A 26,364-nucleotide genomic window follows, 5' to 3' on the forward strand; every position below is an offset into this window, starting at 1 on the left:
ATGACTTTGTTTTGCAGATTTGAAGAATAATGTCCATTTTCTTGTAAACTTCAGTGAATGAGTTGATGATAACTTAGAGCTTAACCTCCAAATAAATTTTAGTCCTTGTGAAACATTGCCGAATCCTACGTACTGTGTCCTACCACTGAACAAATGCTGTTCACCCACTGTCCCTGCCCTACTTTGTCTGTCAGTTAAATAACTGGTTAACTTTAAAATTCTCACCTTTGATTTCAAATCACTGCATGACTTCTCTGTTCACAATCTCTACAGCTTCTTCAGCCCTGTAATCCTAATTTATTTTTACATCATAAAAGTGCTAATATGGCCAACAATGATTTCTGCTCTTTATTCACAGGGGTGGAATGATTTAACTAAGTTCTGTGGAATCACAATTAAACCATCAAAACATTTGCCATGAAGCACTTAAATAGTAGCACCATCGTCATTAAAAATACTCCATACCTCTTCAATAGTTTTTTGAATTCTTCTTGTTCCATTTCTATTCCTAGCTGATGCAAGGCATTTTGAAATGTTGTTGCAAGCATTCTGCCATTATCCATCTTTGTGAAAAGATCTCTCAGTTCCATTGGCCTGGAATTAATAAAAATGGATAAGTTATTCGAATTTACACATTTGCGCATTAGATTAAATTTTTTTAAAGAAATGTTAATGCAAAATGGAGCATGGAGTTAAACACACAGGAAATTGAGATTCAGGTTTGAACATTTTTGTGTTAAATTTGAATGTACATATGTAAATGAAATACATGGTGCTTGTGTGAAGCCAAGACAGCATCATACATGTAATGCAAGTAAACATGGTCATTGTTATTCATCTGCAACAAAATGTACACATAGACTGAAGTTCTCGGCGTCTCCTTGAGGATATTATGAACAGTTGTCACCAACTCTACAAAACTAGCACACACTGCGTCCAAAAACACTGCTACTAGGGATGAGGATAGTCAAAACAACCTATGCAATATCAGCTCCAGTAAGAAAACAATGCTTGGAAGGAACTCTTTGAAGTACATACAGAACTTTGCTGATCAATGTCATTGGACACAGGACCCCAAATTTACACAGTCAAAGAAGAAAAATAATTTGGTTTCCAAAGCTTTCCTAGTTATACAATGAGACAGTAAACATGCACAGGATTTAAAAACATAAGGGTAGTCTGTAGTATAGTACACTGGGAGATGCCAATAACAGGACAACTAAACACCTGGGAGAATTAAACAAAGCACAGAGCAGTCTTGTGTAAGTGACACTGTTTAGGTGGAAAATAAGACAAAATGGTGGCTTGTGCATGGATGTGGGCAGCTTGGACTTCATTGCATTTATGGAGAGAAGGGAAATGTTCTTTACTGCTTCTAGAATTCTCAAAATAGAGTATCATGTTGCAAATGTGTAGGCACTGAATATTACTGATAACAAAAGAAGGCTACTCTATTAACGGAGATTGGTTCTGAAACTTGATTCTGAAAAAAAATTGATTCTTAAGAATAGTAGAGAGCTGTTTTGTGATTGGATGCCTGTGACTAACGACGTTGAACAGAGGTTGGTGCTGCGACCCTTGCTGTTCGTAATTCATATGAATGATTTGGATGTGGATGTATGGAGTATAATCAGTAAATTCACAGATGGCATGAAGATTAGTGGAGTTGATGAATGTGTGGAGGGTGGTCTTAGGCTGCAGAGTGATATCGATGTGTTGGTGAAATGGGCTGAGAAGTGGCAGATGGAGTTTAATCCAGATAAATGTGAAGTGAGGCATTTTGAGAGTACCAATGAGGCTAGGACATGCACCATGAATAGGTAAGTCCTATGGAGTATGAAAGATCAGAGAGATCTTGGTGTATAAGTCCAAAGATCCTTGAAGGTGGCAATACAGGTAGATAATATGGTTAAGAAGGTATATGGGATCCTGGCCTTCATTTATCAGGGCATCAAATACATAAGCAGGGAAGCTATGCTCCAACTTTATAAAATCTTACTCAAACTTCAGCTGAAGTAGTGTGCAGTTCTTGTCACCACGCCATAGGAAAGATGTAATAGGGCTGGAGAGGGTGCAGGGAAGGTTTACGAGGATGTTGCCTGGGATGGAGCATTACAGTTATGAGGAGAGACTTAAGAGACTGGGTCTGTTTTCCTTGGAGCAGAGGTTAAGAGGGAAGATGACTGAGGTATATAAAATTATTTGGGGCATAGATAGGATAGACTTCAAGAAGTTTTTCCCCCATATCAGAGATAGATAAAACTAGAGGATGTAGGTTTAGGATAAGGGGTAAGAAATTTAGAGGGAAACTGGGAAGAGGGGACCTTTTTCATCCAGGAAGTGGTGAGCACCTGGAAGGAACTGCCTGAGACAGTGGTGGAAGCACAGTTGCTGACAATATTTAAGAAGTGTCTATACGAGCACTTAAATCAGCAAGGCATGGAAGACCGTGGCCAAGTTCTGGAAGATGGGAGTAATGTCGATGGATGCCCAATACATGGTGGGCAGAATGACCTGTTTCCATGCAGTATGACTCTATGACTCACTTTCTCATCTGGTGGTCCCACAGAAAGCCAAAATGTTCTTTTCACCCAAAAAAAAAGTGCAGAAAATGGAGGAGTATTTCAGTCTACAGCCATTTGAAATAGCAGAGATTTCATGTTTAACATGAAGAATCAAAGACCGTGATAAAGAGTCAATGACCGTATTGATGCTTTAAAGGAGTTAACTGGAATTTGAAACTGCTTAAACTGCATGCTACAACATTGATTTGCGTGCGAGTTAAATAATGAATGGATTCAATCCAAATTGTTAAGCATGTAGAATCTTATAAAATTGCAACCCCAATGGAAATGGCAGTAAAGAATGCCAAGGAATTTCTTCCATTAACATGCATAAACATGACAGTATCTTACTGCCAGAAGGCAGCAGCAAATGCTCCATCCTAAAGTCAGGTCAGCACCACGTGAGTGCAAGTAGTGCAATTTGTGTTTCAGATGCAATGTAGCTATTTTACTACAGATCTTTTTGTTTAAAGAAATGACATGCTGCATTTGTCAGAAGAAGGAGCATATATCAACAGCATACAAATACAAACACAGAACTAACCAGTGCAGAGCTACCAATGAAAACCCCTCACAGAGGGGAAATATGTCCAATAGGAAAATACAGCAAAGAAGCTTGCATAACATTAAGGCTGATTCAGATAGTTAGAAATAAACCTATGTAGCATTCATACTATTTGTGGAACTAGCAGAAAACAGCAAGGCTTCAAGATAAAAGTATAACTGGTCAATAGAAATGAATAAGGAAGGAGCAGTGGATTTTGTCTATCATAAAGAAAAGACACCTCCAGTAGGAAATTCAGCCATCAACCTTAAACAGAAAGTACAGTTAGTCTTATGACATACTCTGGTGAATTGCTGAAAGTCAAACAAAACTCATTGTGTACTTCAGTGGCTCGTGATTAGAATTGCCTGTAAATGGAGCTGACAGCACAGAGCCACCAACATTATAAGCTAGGAGTAGCTAAGAAATTTAAAAATCTGTGTTTCGCAGATACTGTAAAGTCACTCGAGGAAATACTATTTCATAAATATGAGGAGAGCTTTACGGATGCTTATACTAGCATTATTGGCAATTAGGCACACTTACATATCAAGCCTAATGTCACACCAGAACCGTTTTATGTTCTATGTCACATTCACTATAGAGATAGGTAGAAGAAGAATCAATGGGTTAGAAAAAAAACACTATGCAAATGAGCATTCCAAATTTTGGTAGCACCCAAGGCTGACAAGAAAGTTAACTTATGCAGCTACTATAAAGTGACCCTCAACTAGGTGGTTGATAACAAGCTGCACACATTACCAACATCCCAAGATCTTCACAAAGTTAGATTGCTAGCACATATACGTTCTATTAAGTGTAGATGAAAAGAGTCAACATAACTTGATCGTAGGTATGCAAAAGGCATGTCCTCTAATACTAAACTGTCATCACTGAAAATTTTCCAATCAACATTAGACAGCGTCCTTCATGCTGGCAGTACTACTGAACATGACGTCTTTGCAGTTTGGAAGAGGCTCTCAAATGGCTATGTCAATGCAAAATGAAACTTAAGAAGTTAATGTATCTTTGCTCAACTAGAACCCTGTCATGTTTGGACTAAAGGTGAGTGCCGATGGCTTACAACCTGTCAAAGTTGAAGACATTGTAAAGATGAAGAAAAAGAAAATATGGCATAGCTCCATTTTTTTTGGATATGGTTCAGTATTCCTACAGATCTTGGCTGAATTTACCAGTAGTGCTTACACCACTGACCAGCTGCTTAAAAATAACGAAAATGGTTATGGAATGAGGAACTACAGACAGCATATAATTAAGCAAACTGTGCTTAAACAGTGAGTCCATATTGGCACATTATGGCATGAAGATGATATTAAAACATAACGTGAGGAATCACTCTACATATTGGGTGCTGTTAACAGTCACATAGAGTCAGAGTCTGAGAAAGATACAGCAGGGAAACAGACCCTTCAGCCCACCGAGTCCATGCCGACCATCAACCACCCATTTGCACTAATCCAATATCAATCTCATTTTTATGCTCAGATGCAGAAAGAAGTGCAAGCCATCATTTCCAAAGAAATTTCACCATCTTCTGTAAAGAAGAAGTTTCACTTTGGTCACAGATTACAAACCCCTTATAGTTACTTCGGGTCCAAGATCTACAGTTCCAATCATAGCAGATTCCAGTATGTAGAAATGACTGATTCTGTTATCCCAGCAAGTACCAGTCTTCCAAATGAAACACGATCACAGTGACACGGGTAATGAGAATGTGATTCTTATAACTAGTAAATGCAGCTGCAGGAATAACTGAGACAACACAAAGAAAAGCAAAAAACTATAGATGCTGCAAATCTGAAATTAAAAGCATGAAATTCTGGAATTACTTAGCTGGTCAGGCAGCATTTGTGGAGAGAGAAAAACAGAGTGAATGGTTCAGGTTTTTGTCCTGTCATCAGACATTAGGACATGGGAGAAAACCAGAGCACCTGGTGAAAACCTAAGTGATCACAGGGAGAATGTGCAAACTTCACAGACAGCACCCGAGATCAGAATTGAACCCAAGTTCCTGGCATTGGGTGGTAGTGGCTCTACAAGCTGTACCACAGCGCCACCCTCATAGGCACAGGAAGAGTTATCTCCAGGCAGAAATCCTCAGACATCCTTGGCTAAGGAACAAATCAAATCTCCTATTTTAATATTATTGCATATCCACTTTTGGACATGAATCTGAACTAATTTGGAGAGTTATGAGTTGGACTGACCTTTGGAAGGACATTCATTGACTCATTTTCAGAGGAACTGCAATAAAAACAAAAAATGCTGCTAATACTCAGCATTTCAGGCAGCATTTCTGGGGAAGGAAATAGAGTGAATGTTTCAGGTCAATGACCTTTCATAAGAACTGGGAAAATTTAGAAGAGTATGTTTTGAATTACAGAGAAAAGGAAGGTAGGATGTGTGTGATAGGGTGAAGACCAAGGAAAAATGAATGATATAGATTGGTATCGACATAAAGGAGGCTGACACTGATTTTGTCAGATAAATTATGACAGCAAATTCCTACTCCTTTTCAATGTTCATTCGAAATGTGCTGACATTAGACATGGGATTATGCATAACAGTCAACTGAGGAGCTGAGGTTGATTCTTGCAACCCATGGTACACCTGAAGAATTGGTGTCAAATAACAGAGCTCAGTTTGTGCCTCATCAGTTTGACTGCTCCACTCTGCAACAATATCTTTGTTCATTAATTCCTCCATACCATTCAGCCTTAAGTGGTGCTGTTGAAAGGCCTATATCTATTTTTAAGAAAGACTCAGAAAGAGAAAGGTTTTCCCAAGGTTGTTCAAGTTTAACCATGAAGTATCATACAATGTATTGTTCTATCACAGAATTCACCCCAGCAGAGTTGCTGATGCACAGCAAGTTTTCAACATTCCTGGGTTTACTTCATTGGTATTGGTTTATTATTGTCACTTGTACCGAGGTACAGTGAAAAACTTGTCTTACAAACCGATCTTACAGGTCAATTCATTACACAGTGCAGTTACATCAAGTTAGTACAGAGTGCATTGATGTAGTACAGGTAAAAAAAAACAATAACAGTACAGAGTAAAGTGTCACAGCTACAGAGAAAGTGCAGTGCAATAAGGTGCAAGGTCACAACAAGGTAGATCGTGAGGTCATAGTCCATCTCATTGTATAAGGGAACCGTTCAATAGTCTTATCACTGTGGGGTAGAAGCTGTCCTTAAGTCTGATGGTACGTGCCCTCAGGCTCCTGTATCTTCTACCCGATGGAAGAGTAGAGAAGAAAGAATGTCCCGGGTGGGTGGGGTCTTTGATTATGCTGGCTGCTTCACCAAGACAACGAGAGGTAAAGACAGAGTCCAAGGAGGGGAGACTGGTGTCCATAATGCGCTGGGCTGTGTCCATAACTCTCTGCAGCTTCTTGCGATCTTGAGCAGAGCAGTTGCCATACCAAGCCGTGATACATCCTGATAGGATGCTCTCTATGGTGCATTGGTAAAAGTTGGTGAGAGTCAAAGGGGACAAACCAAATTTCTTTAGCCTCCTGAGGAAGTAGAAGCGCTGGTCAGCTTTCTTGGCCATGGCATCCACATAGTTTGTCCAGGACAGGTTGTTGGTGATGTTCACTCCCAGGAACCTGAAGCTGTCAACCCTCTCGACCTCAGCACCATTGATGTAGACAGGTGTATGTACACCGCCCCCTTTCCTGAAGTCAATGACCAGCTCTATAGTTTTGTTGACATTGAGGGAAAGGTTGTTGTCATGACACCATTCCACTAAGGTCACTATCGCCTTCCTGTACTCCGATTCATCACCGTTTGAGATATGGCCTACAACAGTAGTATCATCTGCAAACTTGTAGATGGAGTTAGAGCAGAATCTGGCCACACAGTCATGAGTGTATAGGGAGTAGAGTAGAGGGCTGAGGACGCAGCCTTGAGGTGCGCCAGTATTGAGAATAATCGTGCCGGAGGAATTGCTGCCTATCCTCACTGATTGCAGTCTGTTTGTTAGAAAGTCAAGGATCCAGTTACAGAGGGAGGTGTTGAGTCCTAGGTCTCGGGGTTTGGTGACAAGCTTGCTTGGTATTATTGTATTGAAGGCAGTCTGCTTTCAAGGGGAGAAAGGAGATTCAGCAATTGAAACAAATGCAAAATGATGATTGGCAGCCTAGCCACTTGCTTGGAGAGGGAATGAGAAACAGTTCAACAGGAGAAAGAGTATTAAGATGATAAACAAGTAAGTCACGAGATCAGTGTGACACTCGTAGTGCAAGTCTGCAGTACTAAATGATATCATGAACCACTTGGATGAAAAGTCAGAAGTGTTTAACCAAATGATTCCCCATGATTGTCACCCATTCTACAGATCAAGAAGTAAATACACCAGAAAACCAAATAGTTAGAATTTGAGCAATACACAAAAAGTGCTGGAGGAATTCAGCAGGTCAGGCAGCATCCATGGAGGGAAATAAACAGTCAACGTTTCAGGCCGAGACCCTTCATCAGGATTAAATCACGACAGGCTGCTTCCACAGCAATGTGGCCTTCCCGGGCACGCTTCCACAGTTAGAATTTGAGAAAGTGATGTAGGCTTATCTGATGGGTGTTATTAGTCTGCAATAATTTGTGCAGGCAAGTGCTGAAGCATCCAGAGTCTCTGAGAGATTACTACAGATAGTATTTGCCAGTTCTACAAGACTGGCTCACAAACCACCACCAACTACATTACATCAATCCTGAGTGTACTGTGGCATGGCAATCTTGTACAACAGATTGAGAATCAATGCATGACCCCATTACACATCTTCTAGCAATTAGTTAAGTGTTAGCATTGATTAGAAGCCCTGGGCCAGGACACTTATTGATATACAGGACTCTTTTGGGTAAAAAGTGACATAAACGGAGGAACTACCAAAGTGTAAGCTCTCTCCAATTAAGTTTTAATGCATTCAGTGATTGTCCTATATATTAAAAAAAAGTTCTATTGAATGAATGCAATATACTAACTGTTTTTAGCATCAATCTTCACTTGTATGTGCATGTTATGAACTTATATCATTGCCACTATATTTCCATATTGTGACTATTGGATGCAAATGATTGTATTTACAATTTACATTTTGAATAATACAGGGTGTCTCCTTTTTATTTATGAAAACACCATTCAGTTGATCCATGAAGTAAAATGTGCTCTGGGCCATTGCTTCCTTGTTTCAGCTGATTTTGATTATCCTAAAATAGAATTTATCTAATCATTTGAGTCCCAATCTCCATAATAGGAACACAAAGGAACAAAGGACAAAGAGAACAAGGGAAAATTCAGATTGGCAAACTTCAAAGCAAAGTTCCATTGGACTTCCCGTCATGTGGGTTCAATAATATATATTGTTCTACTGTATTACTTTACAGGATTACAGAAGCCTTTGGACAATGTCATGGTTGTACAGTTTACCAGTTGCTGAGTATAAAGGTCATTCAAACTCACCAGTTAAACATTGCATTGTGAAAACAGACAACATGAAAAGTGGAGCTCATCATTAATGAGGCATTTTTTTTTCAGTGTTTCAGCAAAGATAATTTCTTCATTGTTACAACAAATAACTTGCCTGTAGTTATATGATATGATGTGGTATAATGTATTTGTCACATTACCTCTCCTTAACCATTGCCTTCAGCTGCAAATGAGCTTGTGTTGAACTCAACATTTTGCTTTCATTGGGTCGTTTCACAGGATCCATCCAAGCTGGGTAACCCTTTGGTTCTTGTTCTTTGAAATGCAAATAGAAGTTTTCAAAAGTAATGATGGCCTTTTCATTAAGCTTAAGCCTGTAATTGATAAATGTTGAACAATACTCATCAATGAAAAAGCTGAGCAGTGAATTAATCGGTCACGCATTAGAGAGGAACACTGCAATTTGGATTCCACCTTTGGCTTATGTTCCTATTTGTCCTTTCCCGGTGGCTTGGTTGATGGTTATGAAAGTACCTTCTACACAACAAGCACCCAAATTTACACATAAGTTTAAAAAAATAAATTATATTGAAGTTGTAGTTTACATTATATCTTGCATACAGAATTTTCACATATTATCAATAGCTAGACAATTTATTAGGAAAATAAAACGTGATTATAACTACGTATTACTAAATGTCCTCTGTGCAATAAGATGGCCAAAATCCATGCTATTACTTAGTCAATCAAAGTATATATTAGAACATACCTGAGCAGAAGGTGATAGAACTCATTTGTAGCAATAAATCGTTTCAGAAATCGAGTTAGAACTGTCAACAATACTTCCCTGAAGTGCAGAACAATAAGAACAGAATATTGTTCCATCATGCGTTGAATAATCACATCCGGAAACAATAATTCTTAGTTATAATGCTGAATTACATTGGATCACACATTTCCATACTAAGCTAGTCATTATTATCTGTTTGGTTACATTTGCCTTCTCAAGTGAATATATGTCACAAGTTATTATGCTGGCAGATTTGATGGTCACTGGTCTATATTTATGGTACAAATTCCTGAAACTTTAATCTTATAATGCTGGACTAATGCATGTAGGACCTTACACATATCATAATCAATAGCTTATTTACTTGAACAGTGGAAGGAAAAAATAAGGAAGCAAATCTAAAGATAGGAAAGGAATTAAGATACTTCCTTTTTAAACAGTACCCATCAGAACATTTGGATGCCAACTGCTCTGGAACACCCTATGAAGTACCTTGTGAAGAGGAGTGACTGTTGTAATATAAGGTGAAACAAAGTCAAATGAAGTATAATGACAGAAAATGAATAAAATGTCAGAAAGTATTAATGGAGGTGTTGATTAACCATAAAATTAAGGAGATGGGGGAACCTTTGCTGTTCCAAAAAAATTGAAGCACATTCCCACTCCATGGTTATATCTATAATTAGCTGAGGTTTTTCTCTCTCATTACTGCCATCGGGGAGGAGGTACAGGAGCCTGAAGAACCACACTCAGCGACTTAGGAACAGCTTCTTCCCCACCGCCATCAGATTTCTGAATGGTCCATGAACTCATGAACTCTACTTCGTTCTTCCTTTTTTTTGCACTATTTATTTGTTTTGTAATTTATAGCAATTTTATACCTTTGCACTGTACTGCCTCCGCAAAACAACAAATTTCACAACATACAAGTCAGTGATAATAAACCTAAATAAACCTATATTTGATGATTTTTGTAATCTGCAAAAGACTTGAAAATACTAGTCATTCCTTTCTATAAGCTGAGATTTAGCCAACTTGTTGGTCTACAAACGGACTAGCTGTTCTGACCTAAGAGGACTTCAGTCAGAGGACTTGCTCCTCATCAATGTCTAGTGGTCTTTGTAGAAATAAGCAAACTCATGAACACTGGTTGAGGTAAGATCTAAGGAATAGGAAGTGGAGTAGGCCATTCAGTCCATCCAGCTTGCTCTGCCATTCAGTAAGATCATGGTGGATCCAGCTTTGCTCCAACCACTTTCCCACTCTCTCCCCATAAACCTTGATTCCTGCACTGATTAAAATCTATCCATCTCAGCTCTGAATATATGCAACAGTACAGTCCCCAAAACTTTGTGGGGCAAGGAATTCTAAAGACTCACAACTCATTGGGGGTTGGGGGGGGGGGGGGGACAAATCCTCATCTCAGACTTAATGGGCATCCCCTTATTCTGAGACTACGCCCTCCAGCCTGGACTATCCCATGAGGGGAGACATTTTACAGCATTTACTCTGTCAAGCCCCCTAAGAGTCATATATATTTCAGTAAGATTCAATATCATTCTTCCTAGCTCCAATGAATACAGATCTAGTCTGTACAACCTTCCCTCATCAAATAATTCCTTCTTAGCCAGGATCATCCAAGTAAACCTTCTCTGAACTGTCTCTAATAATATTTTTCTTTAAATAATGGGACCAAAACTGGACAAGGTACACTAGATGTAGTCTCACTAGTGTCTTTTACTGTTTTAGAAAGACATCTCTACTTTTATACTCCAATTATCATGAGAAAACCCCGATTACCTGCTGCAACTGTATGCTATCTTTCTGTGCTTTGGGTGAGAGGACTCTCAAATCCCTTTGTGTGCAACTTCATCTAGCCTTCATTTAAATAATAATCTGCTTTATCAATCCAGAGTGAATAACTTCACATTTCCCTACATTGACTCCATTTGACAATCTTTTGCCCATTCATTTAACCGATCAATATCTATCTGTAAACTGCTTGCATCTTTCTCAGCTTTGTGGGGCAAGGAAATGCCCCAATTCCCTGAATTTTTGTATCATCTGCAAATCTGTTTAGAGTACATTCACTTCCTTTCCCTAAATCATTAATATGTAGTCCCTATAGCACCCTATCAGTTACAGGTTGCCAACCTGAAAATGTCCTCCCTTAATCCTAACTCACTGCTTCCTGCTAATTAATCAAGTATCTATCTATTGCTAATATATTTTTCCAACACCATGAATTTCTATCCTATGAAATAACCTTTTGTGTGCACCTTGTTGAATGCTTTTTAAAGATCCAAATAAATTACATCTACTCATTTCCTTGTATCCATTCTAGCTGATACTCAAAGAATTCTAATAAATTAATTAGACATGGCTTCCCCTTCATGAAGTCATGCTGACTGACTCTGATGGAAATTTTTCTTGGCTGTGATTTTCCCCATGATAAAATGGCTGTTGACATTAAAAACATGATTTTTTTTTATAAGCTTGAATAGGTTCAAAGCTCACACCCGGTGTCAAATGCTGATTGCATGCAATTTTCTGTTATCAGTTCATTGTCAAGTTTGTAGTTCCAGATACATACTTGGACACTCATGAAAGGAGGTTACTTAGTGATAGGGCCAAAAAAATAGATAACATTTAGAAGGACACAGGCAATAGAAGATAAATAGAAGAATAAAAATGTAGCCTTGACCTCAGTTTCCTCCTGCACAAAGTTCAGATTCAATGGGATGCTCATTGGGAAACCCATTGTTCCCATTAATGATTCTGTTAATAAAATGGAAGCAACAAAGCAAACATCTGGAATGTTTCTAAAAACTGAAATGGCAGAAAAAGAGCAGAATATCATTAAAGTTAAACTTTCTGAGATGCAATGTCTGAACTCGTGCAATAAAATCAAATACTGAAATGTATAAATATCTAAGACTCAACATAAAGACTATTCTTTACCTCCATAACACCTAACATTGAAGCATCTGAGATTTCCATTTCACTTAGCATCCTACCCTCATGGGTAACAGGGAATCGCATGCAATGTAAAAATAGCAATCACTTCTCCCCTCAACTTTAACGTTGTAATGAAGTTTCCACCAATGTCAGACAAAGTTTTTGTGTTCCTGTTTATCTACAATAGAACATAACAGCACAGTACAAGCCCTTTGGCCCATGATGTTGTGCCGACATTTTATCCTGCTGTAAGATCTATCTAACCCTTCCCTCCCACATAGCCCTCCATTTTTCTGTCATTCATGTGCCTATCTAAGAGTGTCTTAAATGTTCCTAATGTATCTGCCTCCACCACCTCTGCGGGCAGTGCATTCCATGCACCCACCACTCTCTGTGTAAAAAAACTTGCATCTGACATCCCCCCCATACCTTCCTCCAATCACCTTAAAATTATGCCCCTCATGTGAGCCATTTTCGCCCTGGGAAAAGGTCTCTGACTGTCCACTCAATCAATGCCTCTTATCATCTTGTACACCTTTATCAAGTCACCTCTCATCCTCCTTCACTCCAAATAGAAAAGCCCCAGCTCACTCAACCTATCCTCATAAGACATGCTCTCCAATCCAGGCAACATCCTGGTAAATCTCTGCACCCTCTCGAAAGCTTCCACATCCTTCCTATAATGAGGCGACCAGAACTGAACACAATACTCCAAGTGTGGTCTAACCAGAGCTTTATAGAGCCGCAACATTACCTGACGGCTCTTGAACTCAATACCCTGACTAATGAAGGCCAGCATACCATACACGTTCTTAACAACCCTATCAACCTGCGTGGCCACCTTGAGGAATTTATGGACGTAGACCCCAGATTCATCTGTTCCTCCACATTGCAAAGAGTCCTGCCATTAACCTGGCATTCTGCCTTCAAATTCGATCTTCAAAGTGTATCACTTCACACTTTTCTGGGTTGAACTCCATCTGCCACTTCTCAGCCCAGCTCTGCATCCTGTCAATGTCCTGTTGTAGCCTATAGCAACCTCCTACACTATCCACAACACCACCAACCTTCGTGTCATCTGCAAACTTACTAACCCACCCTTCCACATCCTCATCCAAGTCATTTATAAAAATCACAAAGAGCAGGGGTCCCAGAACAGATCCCTGCAGAACATCACTGGTCACTGTCCTCCAGGCAGAATACGTTCCATCTACAACCACCCTCTGTCTTCTATGGGCGAGCCAATTCTGAATCCACACAGCCAAGTTTCCCTGGATCCCATGCCTCCTGACTTTCTGAATGAGCCTTCCATGAGGAACCTTATCAAACGCCTTACTGAAATCCATTGGCACCACATCCACTGCTCGACCTTCATCAATGTGCTTTGTCACATCCTCAAAGAATTCAATCAGGCTCGTGTGGCACGACCTACCCCTCACAAAGCTATACTGACTGTCCCTAATCAGCCTATGCTTCTCCAATTGCCCATAAATCCTGTCTCTAAGAATCTTCTCCAGTAATTTGCCCACCACTGAAGTAAGACTCACTGGTCTGTAATTCCCAGGGTTATCCCTACTCCCTTTCTTGAACAAAGGAACATTTTCTACCCTCCAATCATCTGGCACTACTCCTGTGGCCAGCGAGGACGCAAAGATCATTGCCAAAGGCACAGCAATCTTTTTCCTCACTTCCCGTAATAACCTTGGATATATCCCATCCAGCCCCGGTGACTTATCTATCCTATTGTTTATCAAAAGTTCCAGCACATGCTCTTTCCTCACGTCAACATGCCCTAGCATAACAGCCTGTTGTACATCATTCTCACAAACCTCAAAGTCTCTCTCTCTGGTGAATACTGAAGCAAAGTATTCATTAAGGACCTCCCCTACCTCTTCCGACTCCAGGCACATTTCCTCTTTTATCCCTGATCGGTCCTACCCTCACTCTAGACATCCTCCGATTTTTCACATACATGTAGAATGCCTTGGGGTTTTCCTTAATCTTACTTGCCAAGGCCTTCTCATGCCCCCTCTAGCTCTCCTAAGTCCATTCTTAAGCTCTCTCCTGGCTACCTTGTAACTCTCCAGGGCCCTGTCTGATCCTTGCTTTCTAAACCTTAGGTAAGCTTCTTTCTTCCTCTTGACGAGATGTTCTACGTCTCTTGTTAACCATAGTTCCTTCACTCTACCATCCTTACCCTGCCTCAATGGGACAAACCTATCCAGAACCCCATGCAAGTATTCCCTTAACAACCTCCACATTTCCGTTGTGCACTTCCCTAAGAACATCTGTTCCCAATTTACGCTATTTGTCCCTGGGAATGAGTGTAATGTGCAGGGCCTCAGTATTGCCCCAAATCCTCTAATTTATATCTAATAAGAAGGAAAAGATGAAAAAAAAATATACGCCATGTGTTTGTAAATGCTGCCAGTCTCATCCGAGGAATGTACTTTTGGTGCTCTGTTTCACAAAGAAAATTGCCTTTGAACTATAGTCTCTGACCTGCAGATTTCTTCATTCACAGGGACAACACTTCCTGTGTGTGCAAAGGTCTGAATTATGCTGTTGGTAAAGAAAAGTTTGAAGTTCAGAATATCCAAATAAAACTGAAAGGTCATGCTGGCTGCCTCCATAAATCTGGCAGAATACTCTAACATGAACAACAGCATATAAAAAAACACTATACATCGTCAATGCAGATTTCAGCTGAGATCCCAGCTAGTGAAGATCCACATCTCAGTGAATCTTTACCATTAGCTGCATGAAATGAAGAATGGTTTACTCTGTTAAAATTTCACTCAGTGTACATTTGCCTGTATTTGAAAATTAATTTAAGCTGTACAGAAACGGTGCAGTGCTTCACCTTGTCACATGACCTCTGCCAATTGGGTCATTTGCCTGGAAAAGCTGCTTGAGAGTGTAAAATCCACCAGATCGGATCTTTTCATGCAGGAGATATTGAAGCTGGGGGAGAAAAGACAAGTAGTTCATCAGGCTGAACAAGATGCTATTTATAAAACCTTATTCTGAAGTTGACATAAGATCATGGTGGATCCAGCTTTGCTCCAACTACTCTCCCATCATCTCCCCATAAACCTTGATTCCTGCACTGATTAAAATCTATCCATCTCAGCTCTGAATATATGCAACAGTACAGTCCCCAAAACTTTGTGGGGCAAGGAATTCTAAAGACTCACAACTCATTGGGGGTTGGGGGGGGGGGGACAAATCCTCATCTCAGACTTAATGGGCATCCCCTTATTCTGAGACTATGCCCTCTAGCCCTGGACTCTCCCATGAGGGGAGACATTTTACAGCATTTACTCTGTCAAGTCCCCTAAGAGTCATATATATTTCAATAACATTCAATATCATCCTTCTTAGCTCCAATGAATACGGATCTAGTCTGTTCAACCTTCCCCCATCAAATAATTCCTTCTTAGCCAGGATCATCCTAGTAAACCTTCTCTGAACTGTCTCTAATAATATTTTTCTTTAAATAATGGGACCAAAACTGGACAAGGTACACTAGATGTAGTCTCACTAGTGTCTTTTACTGTTTTAGAAAGATATCCCTACTTTTATACTCCAATTATCATTAGAAAACCCCGATTACCTGCTGCAACTGTATGCTATCTTTCTATGCTTCGGGTGAGAGGACTCTCAAATCCCCTTGTGTGCAACTTCCTCCAGCCTTTCTTCATTTAAATAATAACCTGCTTTATCAATCCAAAGTGAATAACTTCACATTTTCCTACGTTGACTCCATTTGACAACTTTTTGCCCACTCATTTAACCATTCAATATCCAATCAATATCTTTCTCAGCTCTGTGGGGCAAGGAATTGCCCCAATTCCCTGAATTTTTGTATCATCTGCAAATTTGTGTAGAGTATATTCACTTCATTTCTCAAAATCATTAATATGTAGTCCCTGTAGCACCCTATCAGTTACAATTGCCAACCTGAAAATGTCCTCCCTCTCTGCTTCCTGCTAATTAATCATGTATCCATCTATTGCTAATATATTTTCTCCAACAGCATGAATTTCTACCCTGTGAAATAACCTTTTGTGTGCACCTTGTTGAATGCTTTTTGAAAATCCAAATAAATTACATCTACTCATTTCCTTCTATCTACTCTAGCTGATACTTACTCAAAGAATTCTAATAAATTAATTGAACATGACTTCCCCTTCATGAAGTCATGCTGACTGACTCTGATGGAAATTTTTCTTGGCTGTGATTTTCCCCATGATAAAATAGCTGTTGACATTAAAAAAAATGATTTTTTAAAAAAAGGCTTAAATAGGTTTAAAGCTCACACCCAGTGTCAAAAAGATAAGTCGTAAATCAGGCTGAACAAGATGATATTTATAAAACCTTATTCTGAAGTTGACAATTTGTGCTTCCCCAAATACTCGTGTTTGCAGATAAAGGTTTCCTCTATAAGCAAATTCCACAGCATCCTATAATCTGAAACATGCTATTTGTATATACCATGAAGGAAGCAGCATGACATAGGTTTAACAGTTATGATCTTAACAAAGTGTTAAGCACCAAAGCTCTTTGCACTCCTGCCTCTGCTGAAAAACTCAAAACATCACATTATCAGGATGTACTACTAAGGCTAAAACTAATGGATAACCCATTTTTAAGGAATGTGATTACACAAATATTCAGCAAACAACCAGCATTATAATATAGCTCTGTACATTTCTTAAGCTGCTCCAAAATGAAATATCTAGGAGCCCTTTTCAGACCCATCACCTTGTAAATCATGTAATTATACTTATCTGTATCTGTATGTTGTGAACTTTTATGACTTTTGCACTTGGTTGATTTAGTAATAACTGAAAAGTCATTGATTTTTTGAGCTGAGACTGATAACTGAAATTGAACATTTACTCTAGCAATCAAATAAGAATAAAAACAACTTAGACTAAAGAAAGACAATGGTTTATTTGGCTAGGCCAAGCTAATTGTTCTGAATTTATATAACCAGAATTGACATTCAGGTTCAGAACATGCAAACTTGATCTAAGCAAATTCCTGGAAAACATAAGCAAATATTTGCAAATGACTAATTTGTCTGTAGCACAGCTGATACAGTTAGCTTTATCTGATTCAAATAAGAAGCATCACACACAGGAGCAAGACTGGGACATTCAGTACTTTTGATCCTTTGCCATTCAATCTCATCAAAGCTGATCCTCTTATCTCAATAGCATATTCCTACTCTCCAAATGCCCCTTCATGCCTATCTCCTTCCTAAATATGTTCAGCAACTTGTCCACAGCCTTCTGTGGTGAAGAATTCCTCAAGTTCACCAACTAAGTGAAAAAACTTTTCCTCATTTCAGTTCAAAATGTCTTACCCCCATAACCTGAAACTGTGACCTCGCCCTTCCCCCCAGCAAGGAGAAAAATTCTTCCCATATTGAGCCTGTCAAGCCGTCAGAATTTTGTGTGTTTGAATGAGATCTTCTAAACTCTTGTGAATACAGATTTGGTTGATTCAATCCCTCTTCAAACAACAGTCCTACTTTCCCAGGAATCAGTCTGGGAACCTTTGTTGTATCCCCACTATGACAAGTATATCTTAGACAAGGAGAGAAAAACTACACACAATATTTCAGATGTAGTCTCAGCATTTCCCAATTTATCACCAATTAAATCCGCCTTTCTGTTCTTCCTACCAAAATGGATAACTTTACACCTCTCTATGTTACAGTACATCTGCTATGTATTTGCCTACTCACTCAACTGGTCTAGACTGGCTTGAAGCCTCTTTGCATCCTTCTCACAATTACCCTAGTTCAGAACCATCAGCAAACTTAGAAATATTACATTCAATTCCCCCGTTGTTGATATATATATTGTAAATAACTGGGGCCCAAGCCCTGATCCCTGCAGTATCCCAGTAGTGACTGACTGCCTCGCTAAAAAAATACCCATTTATTCCTACTCCATTTCCTGTCTACTTCTGCTCCCTTATCTTGTGATCTTGTGATAATCACCAATACATGCCAGTATATTAAGCCAATTCCATATGGTTTAATATTGTACACTTAACTCTTATGTGGGACTTCATCATAGGTCTTCTGAAAATCCAATTACTCCACATCCACCGGCTCTCCCTTATCTACTCTAACAGTCATATCCTCAAAAATACTCCAGTAGGTTTTGTCAAACATGATTTTATTTTCATAAACCCATGCTGACTTTGTATAACCCTGCTGATATTTTCTAAGTGTTGTGTTATCACATCCTTTAAAATAGACTCTAGCATTTCCCCCGTAACTGAGGTTAAGCTGACTGTTGTTGTCCCTGTTTTTCTCTCCATATCTTTTCGTAGATAATGACATTACATTTGTCATCCTCCAAAATGTGAGTCTGTTCTATAACGCATAGAATTTTTGGAAATGATAACCAATGCCTTCACTATTTCCACAGCTACCTTGCATGCAGATTATCAGGCCCTAGAGATTTAACAGCTTTCAATCCCATTAATTTCTCCAGCACTTTTTTTAAACCAGTACTAATTTTCCTTAATTCCTCCTTTCATTCAACTCTTGGTGAAAATACTAAGAAATGTATTGTGCCCTCTTCTGTGAAGACAGAACCAAAGTATAATTGTTCTGCCAATTTTTTGTTCCACATTATGAATTCATCCATTTCTAATTGCAGGGACTTGTATTTGCCTAATCTTTTTCTTATCATATACTTGTAGAACATTTTATAGTCTGCTTTTATGTTCCTTACAAGTTTATCCTCATACTTTATTTGTGTTCTCTACCAATTTCATGGTGGGTTTTTTTGGTGAACTCTGAACTGCTCCCAATCCTCAGAATTTCCATTCTTTCTGGCAAATTTAGATGACTCCTCTATGAATCTGGTGCTATTCTTAACTTCATTGCAAGCTATGGTTGGATCACATTTCCTATTGTGTTTTTATCCCAAAACAAAATGCATAACTGTTGTAGATACAGCATTTGAACCTTAAATATTAGCCATTGTCTATTCATCAGCATGCCTTTCACTGAAGGTCCTCAATCTATCATGGTCAATTCACTCCTCATAGCTTTGTAGTTTCCTTTGTTTAGATCTAGGACCCTATCTTCAGATTGAATTACTTTATTTTCCACTGTAATGAAGAATTCTATTGCATTATGGTCATTCTTTACTAAAGGACTCCTTACAATCAGATCAAAATTAACCTTTCCTTTTGAATAAAACAGGATCTAAAATAGCCTTCTTCCTAGATGGTTCCTCAACATATTGATCTACAAAATTATTTTGTATACATTCCATGAATTCATCATCCTCCTTACTATTAATTTGACATCCAGTCTAAATATTGATTAAAGTCCGTAACGATTACTGTATCAGCCCATTACATACACCTCTAATTTTCTAATTTATGCTGTGAGCCAATATTATAATTACTAATATGGTGGCCCATAAATAATTTCTACCTATGTTATCATCCCTTTGCTATTTCTTAGTTTGGCCCAGCCAAACCAAGATCATTTCTGCATTGATTGCCTTCCTTATTAATAGTGCTCCTTTTCTTTTTTGCTTGTTCTTCCTAAATGTTAACTTAAATATCCCTGAACATTCAGCATCCAACTTTTGGTCATATTGCAGACAAATGTTCATAATGTCAATTAGAACATAATTATTTACTTCTAATTGTGCCATTAATTCATCTATCAATGCTGTGAACATTAAGAGAAAACAAATTTTGCCATTTTAACATTTTTCTTCATTTTGACCCAATTTGCTGCTTGTCTTTTTTCCTGCTATTTTATTTTATTTACTACCTTTCTAACTTCCACTCCCTGCTTTGTTACTCTCCTTCCTCAATTCCCTTTGAGGTTTGCAATAACATTACACTGCATTTAAACACAATTATCTTTCCTTATAGTACTGATTTTATTTTCAGAAGGTCACCATGGCTTTGACCATAAGGATGCGTGCTACTTGAAAGCCTCTCTCTTTAGAGATTCACATCCAGACAGAGAGCTTTAAGTTAGCTGCATTTGTCCCTATTTAGATAGGTAGGAACAGCTGAGATGTCAGTTCCACATTGCTGACTATTGCCGGTTTAGAAGTGAAGTCCTTATTGAAGAGGACTGTTTCAACTGCTTGACAGAAGAGGTATCAGCTCATGGTTTAAGTGCATTTTTGCAGAGTATGGTGTAGGTCTGAGCCAAACAGATAGATCTTGAGGATCAATCCTTCAGCTGCGGTGCAAATGCTGCTTCTGGGCTAAGTCATTATAAGCAGCAGAGGGAAAAGAAATTAGTCAGAGTCTCTGCTCTTGTATGATACCCAGTGATCCTCCTGGAAGTAAGTGTAACAAAGCTGGAAATCTGAAATAATAACAGAAAATCCTGGTCTGTCATTGCCAAAGCAGCGATTTATTTTGTCTCTCAATAGATGGGATTAGATTCATCAATTCTGTGGGCTGAATCAAATTTGTGTGCAGGTCAAGACTATTAAATGTAACAGCTGCAAGGCCACAGTAAGTTAAGTATATTATTGAAAAGAAAATCCGTTCTGAGATTTTGAAAAACACTATTGACCCTGAAGTTGTGGCGAGATGAACAGGACCTGCTGTTGTAATAGAAGAAATCTAACATATGTATATAATTAAACATGGAATCCAGAAGTTACTCTGTTTTTCCTGCTCTTTTGTCATCTTCCCTGGTGCAACCAGCTACATTGTTGAACTGACAAGAATTTAAACTATTTAGAAATTATTCTGACAGTAAAATAAACCCTGAAAAGGTTATGCATTCTTGAATAAAATGAAGATAAATAGGTAATGCTTATTGGAGACACAAGACTGCAGATGCTGGAATACAGAGGCCTCCTCTACAACAGTGAGACCTGACGCAGATTGGGGAATTGCTCCGTTGAGCATTTTCACCCTGTCTGCCGTAACAGGATATCCCGGTGGCCAGCTATTTTAATTTCACTTCTCATTCCCACATTGACATGTCTGTCCACAGCCTCCTCTACTGCCAAGTTCAGGCTAGATGCAGATTAGAGGAACTGCACCTCATATTCCATCTTGGTAGACTCCAACCTGATGGCATAAACATCAATTTCTCTAACTTCTGGTAACCACTCCCCTCTGTCCCCCCTTTGTTTTCCCTTAACCGACTGGCCTTATCACCCCTTCTCTTTCCCCTCTCCTGCCCTCTCGATCTGCCTATCACCCACACACTCCTCCCTGGGCTGTTATTGGCTAGCATTTATTGACCTTTATAGGTTGACGGTGAGCTGCCTTCTTGGACTGTTGCAATCCTTCTGCTAAAGGAAATCACTCAAACAATTGTAGGTTTTTGACCCACCTACAATGAAGGTGCATTGATATTTTTCGAAGTTGGGGGGCATATGACTAAGTGGTGAAAGTTGCATGTTTGAGAGGTGATGTCATTGAAGCTGCCGTGCATCTTGTAGATGGTACACAATGCAGCCACAGTGGGCTGCTTTGTCCTGGATGATGTCAAGTTTTCTCATTGTCACTGGAAGTGCTTTGAACCAGACAAACTGAGGACATTCCATTACACTCTGACTCTGGGTTGCAATTGATCTGAAATTCATTCAGCACTCTCAGAATAAAACCTTCTGAAGTTACAGCCAGCCAGGGGAGGGCACCCATGCTAGTTGAGGCAATGTAATGTCGCTGAATGCATACTGAGCCACTGCCTTCTGCACATAACTACTCAGGCAGTTAGATAAAGGTGATGCCTATCATATTGTCTTTCATTGTCTTGCTATATCACTGGGAATTTATTCCAGATCATTGGAGCCTCACCATATTTTAAAATACGTTACAATAGATTAAAATAAAGCAATTACAAAGAATTTGCATAAATACTGCAAACTATTGAACAGAAGAAATTGTGCATCATTTGAGCAAATTCTTCATGACCTGAACCTCTGCCTGTCCCCACTTGCCATTCTACATCAACCAAACAGTTGATCCAATATCTTTGACAGGGTACAATTCAAATTTTAATGTTGTCAGGAGATCGTTAAAGTAAAATTCAAACTGTACATCCATGACATTTCTTTTTGCAGCTTGTCTCAACAATTAAAAATTTGTCATTGCCTAAAATAAGCTCTAATTTTGTTGAGAATTGCTTTAGGTTGTAAAAAATATATATGTTTTTAAAAGAGCACTTACCTCATCAATTTTTAGTCTCATCTGTGTCCCAGGCCTTGGTGAGATAATTGTTTGAGCATCATGATCAGCTATTCTGGGGTCACAAGCCCACTGCTTTTCTAACAAATTCAAAAGTCACCATCATTATCATGTACAACATTACAAAATTATGAACCAAAGTTGTTCAGTGAAGTTTCCTATGAATAAAATGTGAGTTTTTAATTCTGTTGTTTTAAGTTCTGCTAATATAAACAGATCTTTGTGTACATTTTCTTTAATTGCCATTTTCATAAGCATGTAAAATATATGTTTTTTCAGGATTATCCAATAAAGCATTAATTCTTAATTCAAAGAGTGCATAGGCAACTAAACAATCTCTCTCTGCCAACAGCCATAAGAAGTATAAAGGAGTGATTCAGTCAACATTTTTTCTCTCCTTCCCATTGTAAAAGAATATCATGGATGGAAACTGCACAAGAACAAAAGAAACAAAAGCATATGGGCCCAGAACTTCCTGCCAGCAAAGAATTGCCTGCATTTATAGCTGACCGATATGGTAGTTCTAAACTTACCTTTTCTGGATCTACTGGTATCAACTTCATGAACCATGCTAAACCAATCCTCATCAGGAAGAATGTGGAAGTTTTGGAAGGGGTACAGAAGAGGTTTACCAGGATGCTGTCTGGATTAGAGGTTATGAGCTATAAGGAGAGGTTGGACAAACTTGGGTTGCTGTTTCTAGAGGCTGAGGGAAGACCTGATAGAAGTATATAAAATTATGAGAGGCATAGATAGGGTTGGCAGTCAGAATCTTTGTCCCAGGGTAGAAATGTCAAATGCCAGAGGACATGTATTTAAGGCAAGAGGGGCAAAGTTTTAAGGAGATGTGTGGGGCAAGTTTTTTTTTTAAACACAGAGAGTGGTGGGTGCCTGGAATGGGCTGCCAGGGCAATGATGAAAGCAGATATGATAGTGGCATTTAAAAGGCTTTTAGATAGGCACATGATTAGGCATTGAATGGAAGGATATGGATCACGTGGAGGTAGAAGAGATTTAGCTTAATTTGGCATCGTGTTTGGCACAGACATCGTGGGCTGAGGGCCTGTTCCTGTGCTGTACTGTTCTGTGTTCTATGTTCTAATTTTCATACAGACAGCACCCAAGGTCAGGATTGAACCTGGATATTGGAGCTGTGAGGCAGCAGCACTAACTTCTGTGCCACACTATTACTCAGGATCTCCTCTGGAAGGCAACACATTGAAACTGACAATGGAAAAGAGAAAGGCAATATTTTAGATTCTTCTCATTCTTCAAGGGCACCTCTGGCCAATATAAACAATTTGCAGTTATGTCACACTCTTTATGATTGACCATCTACCTTAAATTTAGATCCACTCAAAATGTATTCTCAGCTCTGACATGGTTTTGTGATATCAAGATCATATTGTAACATTCCATGATGTAGTATGTTTGAGGTATCAATGCAATAAAGTACATGACTGGCAAGTTAAGGTGGAGTTTCAGGGCATTAACGTTTAGTATCACAGAAGAGCTGTAGACATAGGTTTGATTTTAATGGTCAGAAAGTTATATGCAGCCCCTGCACAGTTTCCAGTAAACTGGAAGATGCAGCTCTTTGCTTGTACTGCAGATGTAGAAGATAGGCCTTTTCGTGTCCAGGAAGGAGGGAGGGAAGTGATGCAGAGCAGAGGGATACCCTAACTCTTGTTAATAATTAAGTTTGGTAAGCACGTGTATATGTGTAGTATGTGTTTAGCATGGCCTCCAAAGGGGATGAAATTTAAATTCCAGTGCACATCCTTGTTCAATTACAATTATCCTGCTACCCATTCTTTTCACATACAGCCAAATCTGTTTTGTCTTTACACAAGCATACAAAGTTCAGAGCAATTACATTGACACTTGCAGGATACTTAAAGGATACCAAACTGAAGGACAGAAGATTTGTAATGAGTGGGTAGTTAGTTGTATGCTGTGGTTTAGATTTCTTACTCATGCCTGGTTTGTAGTCTCCCATTAACCCCAGACAAAATACAGTGTTGGCAAGCACAACCTATTGCTGACCATTGAGTATAATTCTTGAATACACCAGTGTTCCTGCATTATTCAGTAGAAGAGTAAATGCCAGCTAATCTCCAGGGTTATCAGACAACATCAGTAGAAAATCTTGATAGCATTTCATTTTAAACATGCTTTGTAAATAGACCAATCCTAGTGGCCTGAGCAGCACTTTAGGAAGAGGTGAGCGGAGGAAGTCACCCTGACGAGCAAGCAATGTTTTCCCAAAGCATTTGAAAACTAGAAAATCAGAGCTTTTCCTTCCAAATGCTCTGAGAGATTATCCCTCATGCATTCTTCTTGTTCACATGTGATATAGATCCACATTTTAGGTGAGGGGTGGTCAGATGCACAGCTGAGAATGCTTAATTTACTGAATGGTGCACACTTCATCCAAGATATTGTTAAGAATTAATTTCATATTGCCACTTACTGAGATTTAGCCAACGATCCAGCTTCCTCCAGTTGTCCAGCTGTTCCATCTTGTGCTTTCTTAATGTCTTTTCTAATGCAGATCCACATTCACTCCTTTCAGACACACTTTCACTAAATCTTGATGACATCCTACTATTTTCACGTTTCTGAGAAGCAGATCTTCCACTGCACAGTCCTCTACTCGACAGTGTCGAAACCCCTTGTACTGAAACGGTTTCAGGATCACCTAGCCTCGACAAAGGATGTTGTAATTCGGGAAACCTGGATGACAAACCCAAATGTGAAGCTGATCTAGTAATACTTACCTGAGCCATTTTAGTTATCTTTATCTGAACAAGTACTAAATCACCATGATTCAAAAAGCATTGCTCCCTAAGCAACAAATAGGAACTAGTCACAGCAACAACTTAGTGTTACTATGGGCAACCTCAATTCAATAGCTCTGAAAGGAATTAGCTGCAGGGGAGTTCTGACTGAATGACCAAATTAAACATAGTCCTGCTAATACTGATTTAATGGTGTGTCATTATCAGAGAACTGAATAGTTTAGAGCTGTCTGTCACTCCTTTGTCCTTCCTTGAACAAAAGGATTTGTTTACTTGTCCCTCGTGTGCTTTTGTTTCTTCTGTTTTTATCAATACTTGAATCCACACTGTGCTAATGATTATAAACAAATTTCACCTTCTGATGTTTTCCCGAAAAAAGACCACTGCATTATCTCTTAAAAGAAAAACAGTTACCCTATCTCCACACGAAGTCCCATTCAAACATCACCGGTGCGTTTCTACCTACAAAGGCTTCTGGTAACCCACTGCCTCAAACTAAATTCCTGTATAGCCTTTCCATTCTCTGTCTCTGCAAGCTCTAAAACGATGCTTCTTGTTGGTCGCGACTCAAAAGTGGAGACACAAACCCAAAACATTAACTGTTTGTCTTCCTACACATATCACTTGGCTTGCTGAGAGTTTTCAGCTTTTTCTGTTTTTTTATTATTGCGTTTTGAAAGATAATTTTAAAAAAACGTTGTTTGACAGCAGTTTGATATCCTCTGAGATATTGCACTGCAGAAGCTGGAATCTGGAGCAACAAACAAGATGCTGGAGGAACTCAGTGGGTCAGGCAGCATCTGCGGAGAGAAATAGACAGTCAACGTTTCGGGTCGAGACTGTCCATTTGTCTCAAAAGTGGTTTGGCAAGAAGACCTGAAAGAGACATGAACAAACTTTAAAAATGGATTATGCTTTGTATCTATTTTTGGACAAAAAAGGTGCAGCCTGTGTCTCTTATATGTTTGCATTTATTAGGGGCTGAAATGGTAAACGCAGGCTACAGTTGATCATTTGCAGTGGATTGTTGGCAAATGA

The 26,364-nt window shown here is 39.0% G+C and overlaps 1 protein-coding gene across 1 annotated transcript in view; it reads right to left on the reverse strand.

Moving 5' to 3' along the window:
- The window catches only part of LOC127576908 (EF-hand calcium-binding domain-containing protein 6-like), a 38,258-nt gene extending 12,443 nt beyond the window's left edge, over positions 1-25,815 (reverse strand). Inside the window, exons 1-7 of the mRNA XM_052027730.1 lie at positions 25,741-25,815; positions 24,999-25,261; positions 22,508-22,605; positions 15,171-15,271; positions 9,329-9,406; positions 8,760-8,933; positions 466-594 (exon numbers count right to left, since the gene is read on the reverse strand). Coding sequence (XP_051883690.1) covers positions 466-594; positions 8,760-8,933; positions 9,329-9,406; positions 15,171-15,271; positions 22,508-22,605; positions 24,999-25,261; positions 25,741-25,763 — 866 coding nt within the window. The 5' untranslated portion in view covers positions 25,764-25,815. The remainder of the gene's footprint in view (positions 1-465; positions 595-8,759; positions 8,934-9,328; positions 9,407-15,170; positions 15,272-22,507; positions 22,606-24,998; positions 25,262-25,740) is intronic.
- Between the last annotated feature and the right edge of the window lie 549 nt (positions 25,816-26,364).

This window comes from Pristis pectinata, chromosome 12, assembly GCF_009764475.1.
Source record: "Pristis pectinata isolate sPriPec2 chromosome 12, sPriPec2.1.pri, whole genome shotgun sequence".
NCBI classification, from domain to species: Eukaryota; Metazoa; Chordata; class Chondrichthyes; order Rhinopristiformes; family Pristidae; genus Pristis; species Pristis pectinata.